Source organism: Dermacentor silvarum, chromosome 3 (genome assembly GCF_013339745.2).
Source record: "Dermacentor silvarum isolate Dsil-2018 chromosome 3, BIME_Dsil_1.4, whole genome shotgun sequence".
Classification (NCBI taxonomy): domain Eukaryota; kingdom Metazoa; phylum Arthropoda; class Arachnida; order Ixodida; family Ixodidae; genus Dermacentor; species Dermacentor silvarum.
In genome coordinates this window covers 168,285,923-168,303,328 of record NC_051156.1, presented here as the reverse complement: position 1 = coordinate 168,303,328, position 17,406 = coordinate 168,285,923, and the positions used below count along the sequence as shown (strand labels likewise).

The window sequence follows — 17,406 nt, the reverse complement described above, 5'->3', positions numbered from 1 at the left end:
CGTCCCCGCACGCTTCCGCTCGGGCATATGGCGCGCAGCGAAGATTTTATCTATACGGAACCTCACGGCGACGGCGACGACGACGCCGGAAATCCGGTTGAAGTGTCCATATAATTGCTATCGCAATAAAAGGACTGCTCGGTACGCTTTTGCGTCCACTACCGCGCCCTCAACAAAATCACACCCAACGACGTTTATCCCCGGCCACGAATTGATGCGTTGGACTCGCTGCAGGGCACTGAGTATTTCTCCAGTCATGATCTTCGATCTGGCAACTGGCAAATACCAATGCACGAGTATGACAAAGAGAAAGCGCATTTGCCACCTCGGGTGGCATCTTCGATTTCAGCGTGATGCCTTTCTTACACTGGAATGCGCCTGCCACATTCGAGCGCATGATAGACAGTGTCCTACTTGGTTTCAAATGCAAGACCTCCTGTGCTAATTTGACGTCATAGTTGTATTTTCTACAGCATTCACACCTCCCGAGTGCCTTGATGAAGTGCTTACCTGTCAAGGCGATGCTGGACTGCAGCTGAACACAAGAAAACGACATTTCGAGTGCAAGACCGTTAGGGTTCTGGGACGCTTAGTTAGTAGATGAATGATACGGCGGGACCCGAAGATTGCCGCAGTCCTCAACTTTCGTGGCCCAGAATGTGAAAAGGATTTGCAGCTTTCCAGGATCTAAAGCGAGCGTTCGTGTCTGAGCCGGTACTATGATATTTTGACATGGCTGCAGCTACCGTCGTCCACACTTACGCTAGCGGTCCTCGTACTATAGCGCTGTTATATTACAACATGACCGTATTCCTCGTGAGCGAGTGATTGCCTATACCAGTGGTTGCCTGTCCTCAGCAGCGAATCATTACACCATTATTGAGCAGGAATGCCTTGCTGTTGTTTGGTACATGCAAAAATTCAGCCCGTATTTACACGGCCGCTGCACTACGGTCGTTACAAACCATCCCGCGTTATGATGGCCCTCCTCGCTGAAGAACTTATCGGGTCACCTTGGGCGCTGGATGACTCGGTCACAGGAGTACGACTCGGTCTAGAAAGAAGCAACAAGACACTGGTGCTCTCTGCCGCTTTCGATTTCGCATCGTCGACCAATGCTTACCCGAAAAAGCCCGTCTGGCGAGCCATCCTGATCCTCTTTACAAATACCAACACTGGACTGGCAAGGCGCTGACTACCATCACACCCTTAATGCGCACCAGCATGCAGACCTATACTGTCACACTATTCTTGACCACCTCAGCGATTCCTCCTCCCCCCAAACGCCCATCTGCGTCGAGAACTTGACCAATTCAAGGTGCACAACGGCGCTCTATGCCGCTACATTTATCACCCCGATGGCAACGAATGGGTCCCCGTGATTCTTTGATATCACAAGACTTACGACAGGATCCGAAGCCGGTTGTCTTGTCATGGCCTCTCCTCCATAGGGGCCAAGTATATCGCCTCTTGCGCACCTTGTGAACACCGCAGAAAGCCCCACATTTGCTCCCGCTGGGGGCCCTAAATCCCTTCTTTGTCCTACCTCTCCCTTTGAGGTCGTCGGTATAAATTGTACCGACCTCTTTTTCTGACCGCCAACGGCAATCGCTGGATTGTGACAGCTGTTGATCACATCACTCGATGCTGAGACAGCTTCTCTACACTTAGGGCTCGTGGAGGCATCCTAGCGTGTTTTGCCCGTACCCTAGAATATTGCTCAAAAAACTTTTACCTCCGCGAAGATTAAAATGCACTGCACTAACATTTCTTGAAAGTGTAGCTCGTGATGCGTTAAAATAAACAAATGAAAAATAAAATGAAATGAAATAAATAAAAATAGATAGGGCAGAACCCCTGCTCATATACAGCAGAAAATAGGACTGCGGTTTATCGATCCGCCCGAAAAACAAACATGCAAAAGCAAAACAAAAAACAAGTGAACTGATTTCTGCCTTTTTCTGAGGATGGGGGACGTCGCCATCTGACGTGCAATGAGTCCGTATTCTTTTCGTAGAGTCTGCCTTGCTCAATCAAGACAATGTTCTAGTAAGGAAATGTGGACCATAATGAAATCTGTGAAATAATATCACGCCGTGTAGGCTGGCCAGTTCAGGGAGCAAGTAGTGATAATATGTACGTTTGAAGTAGCCAAATAATATTCATTAGATGCGGCCAAACCTTGCTTTACCTTTTAAAGAATTTTCTTTTTTTTTTCTTTTAGGCGGTTGGCATTAAGTGAACGATGAGAAAGAAGTACTGCACCCAAAAGGACGAGTTCAAGCGGAAATCCTCCGTGTTGTTCGCAATGTAAAAAATGCTGCTGCCCTGTCAATATAAATAAGATTTACCATGGTGTTACTAAAAAGCAACATTAACTTTATTGCATTTTTCATCTAAGCCTGATCTGCGCTGAATGAATGACTGGGTATACTAAACGAGAAAAAAAAGAATGTCAGGGAAGAGAATTCCGTCTCGCAGGTGCCTCGTAGCCCCTGTTAGAGGCCGATGACTTCCACACAAATCAGAAGATGCTGAACAAAGGATCAAATGAGTACTTTGAATTTATTCTCAGGTTTGACGGCGCAGGTATGACTGCAACGCAAAGTTTGACATATACCTGTAGAAGCAGCAATAACCAAACATAAGTATCACGTGGTCGAGTCTGAACGTGTTGACAGTCATGGGCTATAAAAACGGGTCCCTACCTAGCTCCCATCAAGCGTCACTTGCAGACACACCGCTGCGGAGAAGGATGCATTCGTACAACACTCTGGCCATCTTTGCTCTCGTTGTCGTGCACACCATGTAAGTGTCGCTTTCATCTTATTCTGTGATTAAATATTCGTGAAAGACAGCCGACGGAAAAAAAATCTTCCAGAATATATTTTCTGTCCTGATTTAGCACTTAGTTTCCAGACTGCCATTTCGCTCGTACAGCTTGCATCACTATTAAAGTTTGCTTTCTTGTAATTGCGCATGTACTAATGAATATCTTCTCCGACAGAGCAGATTGTGAATTGTAATTTGTAGAAGATAACGCCGTTCAAAATGCCTCATATGTAAGAATTAATACATATATGTCCCAAAATGAGGGGTTTGAAGTTAGGTCATTAGCACCTAAAAGGAAAGCTATACTCAATAAATTTTGCCAATAATGTTGGCTAATGTACGTGGTTGTAGGTCGCGTTTTCATCCTTATATAAAACAGATGGTCTATGAGAAGCATTTGGCAGGACGTTGATAATGTTCACAATGAGCAGAGAATAAAGCTTCAAAAATTCAGTCGAATTCCGAATGCAGTTCATAGCTGAATAATTCTTCAAGTAGTGCCTGGTGGACTCACTAGTATCGTGACTGGCCTAATCATATCATACGCTGTTTTTGTGGATGTCACTATCGTAGTGCCTGGGTAGAATAAGAAGAATGGAGGAATGAGGATTTGGAGGGCCTTGAACTATCTGTAAGGTTTTAAGCAGTTGCTTCAATTTTTGTATCTGTGCGTATCGCATAAAATCAATACTGCACACACTGAAGACATGTGCTAGGGCGGAGGTGGCAGAGTGTGAATGACCTCCTAAAAGCGGCGGGTGCGACTTGTCATCGAGTGTGATGTGTTCATGTTTGCTGATCGATCGCTCTGACGCCCTGCATGTTAATTTAGCTAGCAAGGGAATGTTTACAAGTTGATACGGCGGATAAAAGTACTATGCTTACTTAGTATGGCTCTCTGCTAATTTGCTACCACAATCGATGCTGCGCCTCTCGGGCGAAACTGCGACTATTTTCTCATCGTAGACGTTTTGAGTTATTTGGCTGAGCGCTAACCGGCATTTGAGTGTTCGTGTTCTACACCGCGTTCTGCAGCACAGCGATGACATGCCTGCCCAGCAAAAAGGCAAGACGCGGAGGCCCGAGATTGGCCCAGTTTTGATTAAACTGTCTTCGAGATCAGCCCAGTTTTCTTTACACCGTCTCCAGGACTGGTCCAATTTACTCGGCGGAAAGCTGAGCGCGCCAAACTCCGGGTAATGAAGGAAGGCCATGAGGCCCTGCCCTGTGACCATAGCAGAGACGACTAGGTGGCGAGCAAAAGTAAACTATAGACGCTGAACAGACGGTGCGGCGCAAGTGAACAAATTTAAAGGGGCGTGAACACCTGCTTTTCGCTAAGGAGGATGCAAGCAACTGCTGAGAAACAGCGGAGACCATGCAATGCCCCACGGTCGCATCCATGCAAACACGGCCCAAAAGATTGATTTCGTCCATTCTGCAGATCCATCTTACATGGGACGACAGAGCGGCAGTTTAAGTGCGAGCGCTATACATGGGTGACCCCTTGGTGACTGTGAGAGACTGTTCGATGTATTATAACTCACCATTTCCAAGAGTCCATGGGCGCCCCAGAGGACCACTAGCCTGGCGCATGCAATGTCGGGTCGACAGTGGACTCTAGACAAAAGCATGGCTTTGCCCGGACCGCAGTTCTGCACGATGCATTTTCCAAAAATGTAATGGTAGTATCGCCGTTTAGGTAAACCAAGTGTCCTTTGGAGGCGAGAAGTGGCTGCTGTCAGGTCGCTTGTAAAGGAAAGACGACGTTCGAAGAGGCAAGGAATAACGAAGGGTTTCGCCGTGGGTCACATGGCTGATATTACGACAATTACAACTAAATTGGATACCAAGCAGCGTCCTCCGCTCAGGCAGATCGCAATAGCATGTCGCAAATTGGTGGCCTGTGTAGGACAAGATAAAGCCCCTGGATCGATAAAAAGCAGCGACCACTGTCAGCAGCGCCTTGTACTTTGTGTTAGGAAAAAAAGAGCTAAATTGTGCGCGGCTGTTGCGCCATAGTACAATAAGCGATCATATGTGATTAGGCGGAAAGTCTGCTTGTTCTGCACCTCTTACAATGTCGGCGGCTCCTACATTGTCCTTTTTCTTCGAGTGAACAAGCAGAAGAGAGCCCACCAACACAAAAAAAAGCGACCGCTATATCCACGAAGTGAATGACGATGAGTTGGCGAAGCTCCGGAGGTAATGTGGTAAACCGTGAATCCTCCGTAGATTTTGCCCACTCGATCATCATACAAAGATGTGTCACAGAAACACGGGGGTGTGGTGTGATTATATATACAGTATATACACAATGTTTTGTTATTTACATATTGATACAGTATATACACAATGTTTCATTATTTACACATGGGGTAGATGATGATTTTGTTCAAGAGCTCTACGGACCACAAGGAGGGGGTTCTCACGATTCTGTTTTTGACATATATGACGTTAAGCTCAGGAGAACGTTTCCCTTTGAGTATAACGGCATTGTGGTCCGTAAAGTACAAAGCCAGGGGATCGTGAATTGGATGTAGCATAAAGTTCGAGAAGGCGATGTCTATACAAGTTCTCCTGATGGTGGTGGGACGTTTGTATTCATATGAAATGCACCAGAGATCGTAGCGGGACATCATGTGTCGGACTAGCCAGTCGTAGTTCATGATGTCCACGTTAAAGTCTCCGGTGAGCACGAAGGGGCTGTGTTTGTATTCACTTTCATATTGCAGCATCGCCTTCTCGATGTACGTGACGATGTTTCCCTTGGACAGGTTAGTGCCAGGTACATAGTCATGACGACGATCCCGTTGGAGAGCTTCACGGCGGCGTGCTCCCCGTTGCGGCTCGGGTTGGTGAGCGGTAGGTGGAGATCCTCCGCTGTATCTGGCAGCTTGACGTAGATTCCAACACCGCCGGCTGGACGCTCTGCTTCTTCGGTGCAGACGATTGGAACGAATCCATTGATGTACACGTTTCCAGAGTTCCACGTCTCCGTGAAGCAGAGTACGTCCGCCGCGGTCAGTATGGGATCTCTCTCGATGTCTTTTGCATGGACACGGAGAGATCGGGTGTTGAGTAGGACGAGGGTAAACTCGGTCGAGTGGCTGACGTCTTCTCGCAAGGCTCGAAGCAACCGTTGCGTAAGCGTCGACAACCTGTGGTGCTCGAGGCGTCGAAACTCGCTGAGCATACCCTTGTCTTCGTTGCTGTGCTTGAGATGGAAGCGATGGTCTCCCTTAGCGTTGGTCAGTATAGGTATAGGTTGTTGACGTTGGTGCAGCGGCTCTCTACCTGCACTTTGTCCTTCCGCGCTTGTAGCACGTGCGTGTGTGCGCGTGGATCTGCGTTCGCGGGCGCCTTAGTAGATACATGTCCAAGGTCAGTTCGGCCTCGCGGGCCCTCAGCTCCGGGTCCGCTTGTCGACGAGCCCGCGCCCCTTCCGCATCGCGAGCTCTTACCGCAGGGTCTTGACGGCGAGCGCGTGCTGCAGCCGCTTTGCGAGCCCTCCGCTCCGCCGCCGCCTTGTATTCTTCGGTGGTCATAGTAGCAGGGTAGCAGTATCGAAGCGCATTGAGTGTCGACCGGCGAAAGAGAAAGGAAGCGCGCCAAGAGTGAGTGGAGCGAGCGCCGCAAACGAGTCTTCTTCGGTGTTCATAGTAGCAGGGTAGCAGTACCGAAGAGCATTGAGTGTCGACCAGCGAAAGAGAAAGCGCTAACTAGTGGGCGCCATTCAAATCAAACGAGAGCACAGCTGCGCCTCTAGCGGGAGCGGCGAGTACTAGCGTGGCTACAACGGCGCGACGGGAGACAAGTATCGACCCTATGGAGCTTCGCCCCTAAAACGGCCGGTCACAGTGTGCCGATCTGTGTACGTATCTTTGCGATCGTAGCGGGAAGCCATGTATGGACGCTTGCTGATTGTTGCCCAATGAATAAGAAGTGCACCGCGCGGCGCGCGTGACTTGCTGGCTGCTCCCGGCCGGCCGCCCACACAAGGGGGCACGGTGAACAGTCGTCCGTAAGGTCCCTGACAGGGACCTTAGTCATCCGATATTGGGGGCGAGCTCTACCACTGGAAAATCTGGCGCCGCCGTCGGCGTGACGTGTATGAGGGATCACGTGGACACAGCGGCAGCGTCGGCTGCTTCGGAAGCGCCAAAGCGAGCTGAGAACGAAAGTTTAAAGTCCCACCTGCGCTCAGGTTCTGATTAAGTGGGGAGGTTCTCTCGCTTCGGGTGTCTGCTTGAGAACACTTGAAAGCACCTTAATAGGTAGTGGCTGCATTTGAAGGCGTCCAACATGGTAGGCTACGGCTCCGTGCCGCAGTGCGGACGGACGTAGTCAACGAGCCTGGTGTCAGCCTTCACGCGTACCCGCACGACAAGAAGTTGCGCGGAACTTAGTACCGGCAAGCAACTGCGATATCAGCTACGACTCGGGTGTGCAGCAAGCACTTCCGCGAGCACTTCTTCCTATGGCGTCGGGGCTGCGACGTTCGTTGACAAGCATCAAGCTCGCACTGAGATGATCGCCCGAGCGCGCTGCCCGGCTAATGTCATGAAGTTTCGGTCTATGAACTTGTTGATGCTAGACACTGGCAAGTTCATTGAAATGGAAAGGAAACGATAAGAAGCACGTCAAAAAGAAACTACGTAGAATCTCCTCAGGGAGTTAGCTGAAAGACACGTAAGCATTTCGTAGTGACCACGTGGTGTTGAGTGCTCACACTCTACACTGCTGGTAATCCTAGGACTGCTCAGCGGCTGCGGTCGTCTTCGTGCCATTACGGTAAATGCGACAGCTGCGGCGGCACGAAGTGCTGTGGAAGGAGGCGCAACGTGAACTGATGAACCAAGCAAACTAGTGCAGGTGGCGGCGCCAGGTGCGCTGATGATGTTCCGATCCGAAGCCACGGCTGCTCCCCAGTTCTGGCTTACTAAAGGTGTGCCTAGTGCGTGCCTGACTGCACACGACACCTAGTTACAAAGACGCGCTCGTGCCACTGCTCGCGCATTAGTCGTCGTCGTCTTCCACAGCTGGCTCCATGCAAGGCCGCTGATCATACCAGCGTTCCCATACTTCCCCTCGCGCTCGTGCCACTGCTCGCGCGTTCATCGTCGCCTTCCTCCACAGCTGGCCAAAATAGTGGAACGCGATAGCATTCAAAAAAACACCGCATATCCACGGGGTGAATGATGATGAGTGGGCGAAGCTCCGGAGGGAATCATCGGTAAACCGTGAATCTTCCGTGTAATTCGCCCAGTCTCGCCGCACTAAATCGAACGATTGACTTCCACCAATGACACGCGCCATATGTGACGTCATTCCTATTTTATAACAGCGCCCTTCATTATAATTGCACCATCTCCCGCTTAAGGGGACGCTAGCACAAACGCGTTAGAAACGTGCAGTACTCTAAGGGGAAGAGGCCACAGCGTGTTACGCAGCCGTTTACACATGCCGGAACGTGCACCGCGTTTGCCGACGCCATCAGCGTTTATGAATACGGGGGTAAGGCGGAGAGACCACAGCGTTTTACACCAGCTTCTTGCACGGGCCGTAACGCGCTAGCACAAACGCGTTAGAAACGCGCAGTCTTTCGTTAATGTTGGGTATTTATTGCCATCTAGGTGCGTCTGTCCATGTGCGCTTCGTGGCGTAGTGGTTAGCGCCACGCGTTCAGAAGCGAGGGGTCCCTGGTTCGATTCCGCTACGGCCACAACTCTCGGAATTTTTTTTTCTCATAAAAGTAGACGTGGCTACCTACTACGACGACTACTACTACAGAGGAGGGACAGACCCACACCCTAAGGAGCTTCGCCCCTAAAATCCTTGACTGCTTCTAGCGCTTCCCGGCAACTGTAGCTTATGCAACCGTGATGTTTACCGGGAAACGCTGGCGGTGAACGCTATGCACGAAGGTGCGCTTTCTGGTAGAAACGCGGCCGCTTGAGTGGGCCGATCTGCTATTATTAAGCCGAAAGCCTTATATGGCTCATCATTCAATCGACCTTCAACGTCCTTGAGTGAAAACCGTGTTGTTGAAGCGAAATCGTACACGATGACGACTCGGTGTAATAATTCATTTACTGCACCGACCCAGCATCGTATATTACTTATATGAAAACACTCACGCAACAATTGTGATGGTGTGCGGGTCATCGTCGTCCCCATGTTAATTAAGATCGAGTTAAGCCACTAGAACCCACGACCTTCGGTGGGAGTCGAACCCTCGAGCTTATGTGGGAGTCGCACCCGGCCATCTTTGACTTTAAGACGTAGGTAATTACAGTTAATTATTACAGATTTAATTAGGGTGCTCGAACTCACGACATTGGTGGAAGTCGAACCCACGACCTTTCATGTGAATTATAGTGAGGTTAATTAAGGTAGCGTCAATTTAGACACCCGACCGCGCGGCCTTTGGTCGGAAAAAACAAGTAATGAGAAGTAACAATGAATTTGAATGAGAATGCCAAGTAATTTAATGAGTGTCTCTTGAGCGCGCAGCGTTTCGCCTTCACCCTCTTTGGCGTATGCTAAAGTGACTGTCAATTTTTTTGTTTCGCACTTTTAGTATTTAGTTTAAGAAGATTTAACATAAAAGGCATGCGCTGCCGGTGTTTTGTTTCACAACGTTTGTTTGTGGGCTGTCATTCTCAAAATTCCGAGGAATAACTTTGTAAAGCATTTAAGACAAAATGTGAGCAACTTTAGTGGTAAAACATGGCTGCTGGCTCTATCTTGAAAGAGATTGCCTTACGCGAAGGACGGACGGACAGTTTTCTCGTTGGGTAACTATAGAAATGCTTGCGCACTTAAAAAAATTAGGGGCACATTCACACTTGTGGTGCGAAGATTGGGCAAACAGCGAAGCTGCCGATCCTACCTAGCTTAAGTTTGCTCGGCCAATTTTCGCGAGGTTATGCTACAGTGCCTAGAATATACTTATATTCAAGGCACTGTAGTTAAGCTTCGATACTCGGCCATGTTTTGCGCAAGCCCAAGGAGCAACGAACACTCGGTCATTGAAGTATCTGGGCGCTCAATCGCTTTTGCTCGGTTTCAGCTTGGCGAAACGAAGCGCAGGTGCGGCGCGGTGACGTCAGGACTCACGAAGCAGACGCGGCGGCGCACAATATCTACGCAGGTAGGCGGAGCTTGGCGGAGCGAGACGCAGGTGCGGCGTGGTGACGTCACGACTTGCGGAGGCAGATGCAGCTTCGCGTAGTGTCTAGGCATGTGGGCGGAGCTTGGCAAAGGCCTAGCGAAGTGGCGCGGAGTCTTGCGAAGCCATGCACCGCTGGCACAGATGTTCCTAGGCAACGCAGGTGACGTCATCGCTCAGCGAGGTTTTGTTCGCGACACACGAACTGACAGTCAGCTTAAACAGCTCCGCTGTTAAAAAGGCACGGCGTATTGTCATGTTTGTGTTAGCACCTAACATTGAATGCACTTGAATAAGAAAAAGAAGCAGCGGAAAATTGTTCACTGGGAAGACCGATAAACATACAGTGCGGCGCAACTTGAGAAATAATGATATTGAAATGTCCAACAATTGAGAAAAAAATAAATAAAAGCGTGTGTTCGTGTGTCTTTCTTCGGGATGACGGCCGCCGCCGCTCAAGAGAAATAAAATTTGCTCAGACCTTTGATCTAAATTCTATGTCGCCTCTATGTCGTGTGCTAAACTGCTTCGCTGCATCCAGCTGCTGCTGTGGAATGGCGCACATTTTTTTTTTAAGTGGCTCTAAGCACATGATCATATCTTCGTGCTTGCGAAACAATACCGTTGCAGTACATGGCTTTGATGTAGGTAACCACAATCCCTAACGACATGGTAGGTTCCCATCAGTTGTGGGTCATCACGATGGCGTGGGTCATCACGTCATCACGTCATCAATCTACCAGTCAGGCCAAGGAGTTCGTGCTACCGGAACCGCACAAAGTGCTAGGAGTCCTCAGGTTTGAAAACTCTTTGCGCAAGTGACATGGGCTGATGCGGACACCGTATATTTTCATATTGTAGAGGGGCGTCCGAATCGACGTCCGGTGCAGAGTTCAGTGTGTTTTCCCACCACCTTCAATAAAGTTTGACAGAGACGATAGGAAGATGAGAGATACATTTGCATGCAATATAAAGTAGTTGAGGCTAGGCCAGATTTTAAAGGCGAGATGGTTCAAGGGATACCCGCGGAACTATCCCTTAAATGTTGCCGTCTCTGTCGCAATGTCGAGCAACTTCGTAGTTTGCTCAGTCCCCGCGTAACGATATTATAAATACCTGGGTAGAGAATTTGTTCTAGCCTCCGACAGTTGGTATACCGGTATGGACCTTTAGAGTTGCTTTACCGGTAGACCATTAGAGTTACAGAATAAGTACCAAGCGAAGGGAAGCGCAGTCGAGGATGGCTGAAATCTAGGTGCGGTGAAGAAATTACGAATTTTGCCGGTGGAAATTGGAATCAGCTAGCGCAGAGTAATTGGAGATCGCAGGGAGGGGCCTTTATCCTGCAGTGGGCATAAAAATAGGCTGATACTGATGACTAAAATGCGACTCGGCGCTTAGACGTGAATACGGAGAAACGTAGGACTGTTCGCAACAAGTTTCATACAATAAATGGCAAGGTCTATGCGGTAGTATTTCAGCTGCATGATCAACTAGTGTCGCTGTAGCATACTATTGGTTTATATAACTGATTGAATATATACACCTCTGAAATCATGCAGATTTATTGTATTCGGCCAACCAGACTCCTCGTCCAGCACGAGCACAACTAAACAGCCAGACGTTCACGCCAATTGTTCTAATGAGACGGTAAGTCAGCTCAGTCTATACTGAATTCACTTCTTTTACTGAAACTAAGCAAATATCTTCACCTGAAAATGAACTTCGACTAATCGAAATAACACCATACCCCATAGAGGTTTTCACGATTCTAGATTGGGTTCAAATTTTAAGAAAATTGTTTTTGCACAGTGCGAAATTTGGTTTTAGAAGGACATTACTTCCATGATAAGTCGCCCTTTCCAAGTGGCTAATTTTAAATATATAATAATCACCTGGCTAATTATTCATTTCAGTATACATCTTGCAGTTGCCAATATTGAAGCCGAGCTGTAGAGAATTCATGTCTATTCCGCCAAAATATTTAGACAAGCGCCACTTTCAAGATATTCCTCTTCCAGATCAGCTGAAGAATGTGTTCGTGTTCTTGATAACACACCATTTTGAGGATGGTAGGTGAAAGGCTGATGTATCATTTTGTAGCATATTCTCGATATTTCGAGGACAGATATTTCGAAAGAGCGGCTAGCTTTACGATGTGTGCTAAGAAAACATGACATCCCTACGGGGCTGGGCTTCAATTTCATATTCGCCATATGTTGCGTAATATGAATGTGTTAATTTGTCAGTGAATACATTGAAATATGCAGTTGGACAAGATAATTTTCGGCGTACACAATTTCCGCCTGTTCTATAAATGCACTTGAAAAAGTAGAACAACGCTATCTGTCAGAGATAATAAAAAAAAGCGTTTGAGGAATACAAAATGCCCTATATATATATATATATATATATATATATATATATATATTCGAAAAAGGAGAAAAAAAAAAGACGAACGTTTATGGCATATTTACTGACTGACGTTTTGGCCGGAGGACCGGCCTTCGTCGGAGTGAATCACACCGACGAAGGCCGGTCCTCCGGCCGAAACGTCAGTCAGTAAATATGCCATAAACGTTCGTCTTTTTTTTCTTTTTTTGAATATACCTCCGGGTCTGGCGCGAAACCCTTCATCTTGTATGCATATATATATATATATATATATATATATATGAAGGAAGTAGTATAATTTCATTTCATTTTATTACCATCAAGCGCATATGCATTACAGAGGGGAATTCTTCGGATCCAGTATTTAATAAATTGAAAGAAGTAAATTAGACGTTTCGACCGAGGTCCGGCCTTCATAAAGAGTGTGATGGCAAGCACACTGAACTCTATTTATACATTTTCTCCATCAGAGGGAAAAAAACAGAAGAAAATGCCGGAGACTGTTAGCACGTCGCAGCAATTGTGCTTTTGAACGAGTTGGAAAGGAACTAAATGCGCTCAGTTATTAATGCCTAACCCGCCGCTTGCATCACCTTAAAAGGACGTTTATTTACTGTTGCCAGGAAATCTCTCCTCGCGGTGAGCCTCTCTGCACATACGACCCTTCGTGACAGCCGCATGTATCCTGACAAAACCAAATTACGAATATTTGCATTGCATGGTATTGATTTTCGTGTTAGGCCAACAAAAACAAGGACATGAATGTCGCAGCCATCTACAATAAAACCGACAGACAACATTTATGACAGAAACGGTAGATTTCACGGCCAATTTAGTTCGTTCGAAATCAGTGTGAGCCGAAATCAGCCTCTCAGCGCGAAGAGGCGCCAGCTTTCTTAGTTGTCGAATTTGTCAACAATATAAGCGACTACCTCGCTGGCTAAAACCCGTCCCAGCCCCGAGCGAACATGACTTTTTACACAGTTTTGTTTGACTGCGTATGAGACATCTATCTTCAAAAAAGGTCGGAAATCAATACATTGTGTGTGTGTGTTTTTTTTTTTTTATTCCGCCCCCATTGAAATGTGGCCGCAGCCGGCGGGTTCTCGTAACAAAACACTACGGCCAGGAAAATCCGGCTGAGAGGAACATTTTCAAAGCACTCTTTTTTTCTAATAACATTGAGCTCCAAACTTCCACTAGGACGTCGCCGCACGAAGTCCTGTGTGGAGAGGCCTCAAGGAAAAGCTGCTCGCAGTCGGATCAGCTCTGTTCCAGACCAGGGACCAATAGTAATCTGACGGGCTGTCAGAAAATAAGCCCATAAGAGGTCCCCACGTGCACATGAAGGTTGGTTACCTCGCTCTGGGGAAGAGCGAAAGCGGACTCAAAACTGAAAAAAAAAAAAAAAAAAACGGCAGAAACACTTAGGACTGCTTAAGTCAGGGAATGCGAAAGCATTATAGTCACTTGGGTGAAATTATGTTTTTTTCTGCGCGTCCTTTTCCGCGCAAGCTATCGCCGGCGCTTTAACTACGCCTCGGTAAGGCTAAATCAAAACGCGTCAAGCGTCTCAACGCGCTTGCTTGCGCGCGAGGAGTTCATAACTCGAAGGACCGCTCAGCGTCACTCAATTCAACATTAATGTCTTTTTTATTTTATACACTCATTTTATACACTTATGACCTGGCGTCACCTCCTACCCATTGGCTTCACCGTCACGTGCCCAAAGACGCATGCACTAGGCCAGACGTTTAGCCAGCAAGATGACTGCGACGTGACGTGAGCAATAACGCATTCATTCACCGCACATTTAGTGAACCAGAACCGTGGAGCTGCCGTGGCGGCGGGGAAGCGCGCCTGTCTCGTACTCCGGAGGCCCGTGTTCGATTCCCACCCAGACCGAAAATTACCTAATTTTCTTGTAAAAGGCGATAGTTATAGCAACCTCCTTGAGAAATTTGACTTTAATTCGAGTACTTTTTGATGTGGTTTTACTCTTTTGCCGTAGGCCATTTTTGGCATCATCATTCGGTCACGCCGCCGACTATACAAAGCCGGATTTTCGCGTAATGGGGAATGTAATGCCGTCGCATTAAATAAAAATTGCGTAGCTTGCACTAGTGGCGCAAGGCTAAAGAAACAGCGGAGCTGATCAGCTTCTAGCCGGTGCTGGCCTTACGGGTTAATGATTTTCCGGGATTTATTGATTATTGATCAATTATCGATTACTTATTGATTGGCTATTGATTGGCTATCGCAAGGTATTGGCCACGTATTTGGGCTAGGCTAAGCACTACCAAGTCATCCCCAGCATTTTCCGGAATTTCTTGATTATTGATCGATTATCGATTAGCTATTGATTGGCTGTCACAAGGTATTGACCACGTATTTTGGCTAGGCTAAGCCCTACCAAGTCATCCCCAGCATTTTTCGGAATTTATTGATTATTGGTCGATTATTGTTGAGCTATTGATTGGCTATGGATTGGCTATCGCAAGGTATTGGCCACGTATAGGTTAAGCATTACCAATTCATCCTCAGCATTTTCCAGAGTTTCTTGATTATTGATCGAGTATCGACCAACTATTGATTGGCTATCGCAAGTTATTGGCCACGTATTTGGGCTAGGATAAGCACTACCAAGTGATCCCCAGCATTTCCCGGAATTTAAGGATCGATTACGATTAACTCGATTACGATACGCCGAAACAGCTGTGCTACCTTCAGGACCCGCGGAGGACATTGCGACTTTCTTCTTGGACGCCATCTTTCTACGACACGGAGTGCCACGTGTCCTTTTGAGTGACCGTGGCAAGGCGTTTCTGTCTAAGCTACTCGAGCACGTCCTTCGCACATTTAACACCATCCATAAGAGGACTACCAGGTACCATCCTCTAACTAATGGCCTCGCAGAGCGCTTTCATCGAACTCTCTCTGACATTATATCTATGTACATTAACGCTGACCACACCAACAGGGATACCACACTGCCATTCGTGACTTTTGCCGACAATACAGCTGCACAGTGCACTACTGGCTACTCAGCGTTCTTTCTTGTTTACGGGTGCCAAACGACCTATCTCCTCGACGTCTCCTTTTTTTATGTCCCCGTGAACTGGTCGGCGTCACTGAGTGAGAAGTTAGGGCCCATTCACACTTGCGACTAGGCGAGGTCGCGCGACCGATTGCGACTGGCGACCAAAAAGCTACTCAAGACGAAGGATGTTCACACTGACAAATGCGACCGACGAGTCGCTAAACCGAAATGTCTCACGATATGTCGTTCACGTCTGCTTGAAATGTCATCGCCGCGTAAAATAAGCGTCAGCGTATACGGACGTCCTGTTCCTTCGCATCTGATTGGTTCAGCTGTTCTGCGACTGCGGTCGCGCAACTGCAAAATCGAGCAGTGAGCGACTGGCCCAAAACGGTCGCATTTCGAGAAAAGCGACCATTTGCGACTACTTGCGACGAACTTGGTCGCGCGACCTCGCCTAGTCGCAAGTGTGAATGGGCCCTTAATATCCCGCCTTGCTGCGTGTCGCCATCGCGCCCGCCTCAACACCGCAGCAAGTCAACAGGGCCGGAAGACTCACTGCGATGCATTTCACCGCATCGTTCTGTTCAGTCCCGGAGATGAGGTATTATTGTAGACACCAACTCGAGTTCCTGGCCTGTGTGAAAAGTTTCAATGACGTTTTCTGGGCCCTTGACTGTTGTCGAGCAAACTTCGTCAGTGAACTATACCGCGTCACTCCCGCTGTCAAGTCTTCCGATGGCCGCTACCATGGCACAGAAATCGTCCACGTTTCGCGCCTAAAACCATTCCTACGGCGCACCGCACCGCTATAAACAGCGACCACGCTGGTCGCTTCCACGCGAGGGGGAAATTGCTTGCTTGCTTGCTTGCTTCCTATGCCGTGGCGCATACCCACCACGGGGGATTGGCCAAGAAGCCGGCGGTTAAACAGATGGGTTGAAATTATGCAATGAAACTAACCGATGTTAGAGCCGTATTTTATTTTATGTTATAGGGAATTAGTGTGCTTTTTGGAAGGCGATCAAGGTAGAAGGTAATAAATGTCAATCAGTTTAATTGGAATTATCGAAATTAATAAATACTCAATCAGTAAACTGAAATTAGTGTGAGCACAACAGTGATCCTTCATCTTCTTTACCTGTATATAATCATCATCACTGTGCGCGTCATCTTCGTTCAGCGCGTCGCTCAGCCGAACAGAGGCGTCGAGACATCAGCTGTGCTGCAGCCTTTCAATACGTGCAATTAAGCAGTGAACGAATAAATAAATTCCATTACGCTGTAGAATAGCCGAAAATATATACGAAATATTTATGAGCGAATGGCATCGAAACAAGAATAGACTGTAGGCTAACCACACCTTCTATTTATGTTTGTTTTTTCCAGTGCAATCCTTCAAAAAATATCACGTGTAAGGAAGAATTCTTCTGCGTACTTGTCAACAATGCTACCGAAGGCAAATGTTGCACTTGGAATTGGGAAGGAATGGAGGCATACAGCCCTCCAAATGACAGTTCAGAGGAGGTGACGTCACTATCGTCTCAAGCACATAAATGAAGAACCCGTTCTCATACAATACAGTTAAAAAAAATCAAATAGAGAATTTAGTATAGCTCCGCGAAATTCGCAAACATTTTCTACAGGAAATTGTGTACTGCACATATAGGCGATGTAATAAAGCTCGAGTGGTTACCTGTGGTTTTCCGTGTGCGTGTGCGTGTGCGTGTGCGTGCGTGTGCGTGTGCGTGCGCGTGCGCGTGCGTGCGCGTGCGCGTGTGTGTGTGTGTGTGTGTGTGTGTGTGTGTGTGTGTGTGTGTGTGTGTGTTTTGCTGTAGTGGGCTACAATAAATCACGGGCCTGAACTAGCCCAAACTCGGGCCTTGCTCCTAATTGGGAGCTAATGGCTAATAACGTTGCTTAAAAGATTGTAATTGACAACTCAAGTCTGCAGTGAAAAAGATGC

General features: G+C 47.6%; 1 protein-coding gene across 1 annotated transcript; it reads left to right on the top strand.

The window, feature by feature from the left end:
* Positions 1-2,736: 2,736 nt before the first annotated feature.
* Positions 2,737-17,142, top strand: LOC125944565 (evasin P1126-like). The gene is made up of 3 exons (XM_049665063.1): positions 2,737-2,808; positions 11,569-11,656; positions 16,830-17,142. Exons 1-3 carry the CDS (start codon positions 2,756-2,758, stop codon positions 16,998-17,000), a joined length of 312 nt encoding a protein of 103 aa, XP_049521020.1. The 5' UTR covers positions 2,737-2,755; the 3' UTR covers positions 17,001-17,142.
* The last annotated feature ends 264 nt before the right edge of the window (positions 17,143-17,406 follow it).